The sequence below is a fragment of the Lissotriton vulgaris genome, chromosome 6 (assembly GCF_964263255.1).
Source record: "Lissotriton vulgaris chromosome 6, aLisVul1.2, whole genome shotgun sequence".
In the NCBI taxonomy this organism is placed as follows: domain Eukaryota; kingdom Metazoa; phylum Chordata; class Amphibia; order Caudata; family Salamandridae; genus Lissotriton; species Lissotriton vulgaris.
Window position 1 is genome coordinate 523426906 of NC_141694.1, and position 6372 is coordinate 523433277.

The 6372-nt window shown below is 46.9% G+C and overlaps 1 protein-coding gene across 1 annotated transcript; it reads right to left on the reverse strand.

The window, feature by feature from the left end:
- Nucleotides 1–3788: 3788 nt before the first annotated feature.
- On the reverse strand, nt 3789–5889 carry HTR1B (5-hydroxytryptamine receptor 1B). The gene has a single exon (XM_086925223.1). It carries the CDS (start codon nt 5887–5889, stop codon nt 4729–4731), a length of 1161 nt encoding a protein of 386 aa, XP_086781349.1. The 3' UTR covers nt 3789–4728.
- Between the last annotated feature and the right edge of the window lie 483 nt (nt 5890–6372).

Here is a 6372-nt window from a genome sequence, read left to right on the forward strand (position 1 = left end):
TCAGAACACACCTGTTTTTATGGTTGTGCTTCTTTCATGGGAATGCCATGCACCACCAATGATACTTCCCTTTGAAGCAAATCAACATTTGTGCTAGTCTACATTGCTTTATGGATGCACTCCGGCACAAATAAAGTTTTGCACTAGAAAGAAAATGCTGAATCAGCAAATTATGCTGGTTTGCATCACTTTGAAATGCAAATGTGCAGCAAATTCTTAGTACGTCCCCCCCTATAAGTTATTTATGGTCCTCACTGAGAGCCACTAAGGTGAATACCTGATACCTAATCTGGTTATTCACTGGTACAAAGTTGTAACTGTGGGTAACAAAAGTTGTCCCCCACTGTTGCTAAGTCATAAAGAAATTCCAGATTGCTCTAACAAGCCCGTAATACAGCCTGGCTCTCTGCCTGAATGCACACTAAAGAGCACTGCTTTAGGAGGAGTGGGAAAGCACTATGTGTGGTGGGATGCCAAGCAGTTATTTTTTGTCCATTTGGGATATAGAAGAGAAACAATTGTATTACATCTTCCCCAGTACACCTCTGACAATGCACAGCAGTTTACAGAAGCGGCAGCTGTTTTGGAGGCCATCTTTAACATGAAATTATATATGGGTTTAAAGTGAATAACAGTAATGGTTTTCATGTTGGGGTTCTGAATGGCATCATAGGCAACTGTAGCTTAGCTCCTGCTGTCTACTTTTGTCACTCAGAGCCCCCTGGCAAAACACATCCCCATTATTTACCTTTTCACGTCTATAATTCAATACTATGCATGGAGTCATTAGAATGAATGTCTGGATTCTGAATCCAGAAATTCACTGCTATGACATAATAACGGTGGATATCAGAACTTGTTAACCACTGTTGCTACGTCATAATGCAATTTGTGGCTGCTCTGTCTGGGCTCCCTGAGGCAAAAAACAGGGGGGAGGATAGAGGGTTTAAGAGCTAGATCCGCCCCCATTAGTAACCTGAAAAAATAACCCAAATTAATGGGTAACGGACCTAGCTAATGGGTAGGATTGGCTTTCCTGACCAAACTTGATAGGAAATGCCTGCAGGAAAGAAAAATGTATTTCTTGACTCCCCTCACTCACCAGGGTTTCTCCACTGTGACATGCTTCATCATTGGGGCCATCTCAGCTCTCTACGAGCTGAGGCGTGCTGCGACTTGTGAAATTACGTAGGAGCACTTAATGAAAGACTATGTGTAGTGCAAAAGTGTGGTGGAGTGGGTTAAAGTGAAATAAAAAGACCTTACTAGTGGGCGAGAATACTTTATTGTTACTCCTAGATTGGTATGTCTAAAAACGGGGTGATACCCGAGATCCTAACTATAATGGGCTAGTGATTCTGGGTATGCGTCAACATGTTTCGAGCGTCCCCCAAGCTCTTCCTCAGGACCACACAGGGACCAGCCCTGTGTTTGCCACTCCTAGATTGACCTAAATGTGGTAATATAAACACAATAAATATAATTATGAAAAATGCTGCAACTAATAAAGCATGCATTAATTACATACATACGCTCAAGGCTTGCCACGTAGTATTTTGAATAAAGAAAGATTGTGCCCCATGGACCTTGGGGGGCAAGGTACTTCGAACCCTATGTTCGTAATGTGAATACCTCGCGGGACAATACCTAGAAAAGTCTACCCCCGGACCACATTTAGATCAATCTAGGAGTGGCAAACGCCGGGCTGGTCCTTGTGTGGTCCTTAGGAAGAGCTTGGGGGACGCTCGAAACATGTTGATGCATACCCAGAATCACTAGCCCATTATAGTTAGGATCTCTGGTGTCACCCCATTTTTAGACATACCAATCTAGGAGCAACAATAAAGTATCTTGTCCACTAGGACTCCACCACACTTTTGCACTACACATAGTCTTCCATTAAGTGCTCCTACGTAATTTTGCAAGTCGCAGTATGCCTCAGCTCGTAGAGAGCTGAGATGGCCCCAATGATGAAGCATGTCACCGTGGGGAAACCCTGGTGAGTGAGGGGACTCAAGAAAGAAATCTTTCTTTCCTGCAGGCATATCCTATCAAGTTTGGTCAGGAAAGCCAATCCTACCCATTAGCTAGGTCCTTTACATTAATTTGGGGTCTTTTTTCTGGGCTCCCTGAGGGCTTTTTGGAGCAGTGATGGAGAGCAGAGAACACAGTTCTTGAAAAGGAGGGAAGGCACAGAGAGTGGTGGGGATGGTAGTCATTTATGTTATGTTATGTTATGTATGGCTCCCTTATTATTCCCCTGCCACTATGTAAAAGTTGAAAGTATGTGCAGATTACATTGGGGTCCAAACATTACATACATGTCTAGATGGGAAAAAATGAATTACTGGGATGTTTTACACCTTGGGGTTCTGTGTGACATCACAGACAACTCAAACTTCATTCTTGCTGTCTGTCTGATGTATTAGTCAGAAGCCCTCAATCCCCATGATTCACATTTACCCATTTATAATTCTATATTGTATGCATGCCACATTGCCTGACTGAAATGTTGTCAGTGGAGAATTTGGGGTGGAGCAGGACTGGATTGGCTATTTGTGACATCCAGCATTTGCTTGTCGGGCTGGAGCCAAAGTAGGGAGGTTTTTGATGGCTTGCATCTTCATCCTCTGTCTCAAACTCTCTGGTGATCATGGCATCAGAAAAAAACAAGCAAAACGATAGAGGGGAGAGAAGAAAGACTGGGAAACAGAGAAAGTGAGTGAGTGAGTGAGTGAGTGAGTGAGTGAGTGAGTGAGTGAGTGAGTGAGTGAGTGAGTGAGTGACAAAATGGGAGAGAGAGTTGTGAGAATGAGGCAGAAACATAAGATACAGTGAGCATGAACTGGTTTGAACATTTTTACCAGTGTAATTATTCTTAAATCAAAAAGTTGAGTATGGAGATTTAGGTCTCTCCTAGAAATCACTGTCAGGTAATTAGAGAGTATGATCATTAATTTGGACAATGGGAGCAGAGTTTCGTTTACGTTTTTGTGGGAGAGTAAGTCATACATTTCTAGTACAATATAAGGTGAAGATATTTCATTGTCTAAGTCACACATGAAATATTGGGGGTGAATACATTCCTTGGGAAAGGAATGTCAGGTGCTGGTCAGTAGCTGGGCGCTTTCAGTTAATAAAGTGTGAGAACAAAATGGAAGATATGGCAGCCTATCACATTAGTGGGAGTCTCAATCTGAGTAAAAATATCGCAGTAAGGACTCAGGGTTGTTCAAAGTACAATAATTAGCCACAGACAAGCTTAAGAATACATGTGAGTCTCCACGTCTGGAAGTGATGTTGTTAACGAATTTGTAGGGTTTGACTTTCTGACCTTGAAAGCGCCAAAAAGACCTAACTGAAGCAATAGAAAGGAGAGCCTCGTCCTGCATTTCAGCCAGTGTGATGTACATAAATTGCTAATATTAACAAAAATAGGAATGAAATGTAAGGCACTGATCCTTCCCTCGGCGCTGCCCTTTTATAACCCTGACATTTTCGCCACAAATAGTGTGTGCATTCTGTTGCCTGAAACTCCTGTGGCTTCTATATATTGTGCTCACAAAGACAACTAGAGTGAAGACCTTCAGTTCACTGTCTGCTTAGGGCATGTACTGTGCTGTATGAAGGGAAGCGAGTTTGAGCTGCATTCTTTTCCTGAACTGGTGGGAATCCTTTCGGGATTTATGACAGGCAAGCATCTTTGTTCCCAAAAATCAAGTTAGACAGTCAAGGATCTGCAAATGACAGCTATGGAGCTGCAAAAATAAATGGCACCTACAAATGTTAGAAGCCTCCCCGATGATACTAGGTTTAGTGCATGAAGCCTGCCTTCAAAAAAAGCTCAATCTGACTTTATTTGATTACTTGTTTCCTTCATCCACTTGCAAAAATAAAGACTAGCAGTCGTGCTTTTCAAGTCAAGATTTGAGTGCTTGATCAAGTGCTTGGACGTGCCGATGTCACTGGTCGTCTCTTCAGCCTATTCAGACTGGACAGTTCCCTGACCTGGGAAACTCTACATATGCCTCGCTACATTTAACAGAGACATAGTACAGCTCGTCATAGATCGTGCCCAGTCTCGTTTGTGCTTAGAATGCGTGTAGACTGCAAATATTTGGGAGATATCTGCTGACGGATGGCTCTAACATATTAAATGTGTATCTATTTTCCATCAGCAAGCAACCTTCAGAGGCTTGTCATTCAGGATATTAAAACCAGCTCTTCACACTTTCCTTTTCTCACGTTTCATTGAGATATATGCTGTAAAATACATAAAGTTCCCATGAGTGTGCTTAAATGACGCAAATGCCGTTTAAGTGCGTGGTGCGTAGTTGCTACGGCGAGATACAGCGGTAGTGCACTGCCACCAAGCTGTGGAGCTGTCCACGGTCCCGGTGCGCCCTCAGCCCTCTCGGCTTCCTTCAGCTAGCGTTAGTTACCATGTGCCACTTAACACTGGAGAACAAGCCACGGATAACAAGTGATCATGTGCTGTAAATATCGCTCTGTGGTGGCTGAAAGGGGTGGTGCAGTTAGCATGTGAAATCAGGGAGCAGGGGACAGTGCCGTTCTTATGCTTGCGTTGTCTTCGTGCCGCAGTCGCCAAATGCACCGCCTGGCGTCAGAGCAAGTGAAACAACTCAGTTAAGAATAGTGAACCTACCTGTGGATTTAGTCTCATAACAAAGCATTCACAAAGCCCTGCAGCGCACCCTGGAATCACAGTCATGTGGTAAACTTAAAACGCACGAGTTTGTGGAAAGCAAGTTTGAAGTCCTCGTTGGACATGGTGTAGATAATTGGGTTGATTAAAGAGTTGAGGTATCCCAGCCACGTGAAGAAATCAAAAAGGGCCGGGTGGAACCAGCAGGCTGTGTCACAGATGGGCAACACCAAGGAGGCGATGAAGAAAGGCAGCCAGCACACGATGAAAGCGCCCAGGATGATCCCAAGAGTCTTGGTGGCTTTGCGCTCCCTGGCAGCCATGATCTTCTTCTTCTCCAAGAGGGCGTCAGACACCTTCACCTTAACCTGATTTAAGTACACCGGGGAGCCGGAGTCGCTGGACATGTCCTGCGCCCTGGAGTTCAAGGAGCACACAGAAGACGACTCCGGGGAGTCGGTGATCAGGTGAGCCCTCGTCAACCTCTTCCCCGTGTTCTTTGGCGACTGTTTCAGAATCCTCGACCTGGCCTCTACATAGATCCTGCCGTAAAGTGCGATCAGGATCAAGGTGGGGAGGTAAAAAGCGCCGACCGTGGAGTAGACGGTGTAGAGGATGTGGTCTGTGTTCACCGTACAAGCGAGCACTTCCCCCTCGGCTTTCTCCTGACGCCAGAAGAGGGGCGGCATGGAGATGGAAATGGAGAAGACCCACACCAGGGCGATCATCACCGCCGCCCTCTTGGGGGTGCGCTTCTTCGTGTACTCCACAGCGTCCGTGATGGCCCAGTACCTGTCCAGGGCGATCACGCACAGGTGCAGGATGGAAGCGGTGCAACAGGTGATGTCGGACGAGAGCCAAATGTCGCAGATCACCTGGCCCAGTGTCCAAGTGCCCGTCACAGTGTACATGGTGCTGATGGGCATTACCAGGATGGCGACGAGCATGTCCGTGAAGGCCAAGGAGGCGATGAGATAGTTGGCCGGCGTGTGCAGTTTCCTTGTCTGGTAGACAGTGGCGATGACAAAGCCGTTGGACAGGATGGTGGACAGGGTGGTTACGGCCAGTACTATAGTCACGATGACCTGCAAGGAGGAGAGCCCCTCTGCTCCCTGGTAGCTCTCAAGTCCGGCGCTGCAGTTCCTGTCCTGCAGCGAGTCGTTGGTGTGGAGCACATTCAGGCGCTCGGGTGCCGCAGGTTCACAGCCAGTCTCCTGCTCCATCACTCCCGGGCTGGCTGTCCGCCTGCGCAGGCTCCGGAAAGAAATGGCATTGGTTTCTCAGGCGGCGACTCCCCCGGCGGGGACTTCACATGGTCAAGTTATCGCTTCATGAAGTCAGTGTGCCAGGCGGCTCGGGCAGGTGCGCGCTGCCTCAGTGCGCGGCTGCTGTCCGTGGTAGCGGGACACATCCTGACTGAGCCAGCAGCGCAGCCTGCACAAAGTTACAGGAGACCTTCGTCATGAAAGCGTGGAGTGCAACATCCCATGGGTTTAAAGTGGTTTCGCAGCGACAGTGCAGCACACACGAGCTCCTCGATCACCAACCACTAGGGCGGGTTTCGACTGCATTAGTGCTTCCGTCCAGAAACGCTCGGCGGAGCACTTTAGCATAGTGCTCACAATGACGCGCGTCTACATAACGCGCAGGCGGATACATTCCACAGAGGCGAGCATACTACTGTCGAGACGCACAAATTCCAAAAA

Excerpts from the sequence above, each read along its gene's own strand:
- HTR1B (XM_086925223.1), bottom strand. The coding sequence starts at position 5,889 with ATGGAGCAGGAGACTGGCTGTGAACCTGCGGCACCCGAGCGCCTGAAT.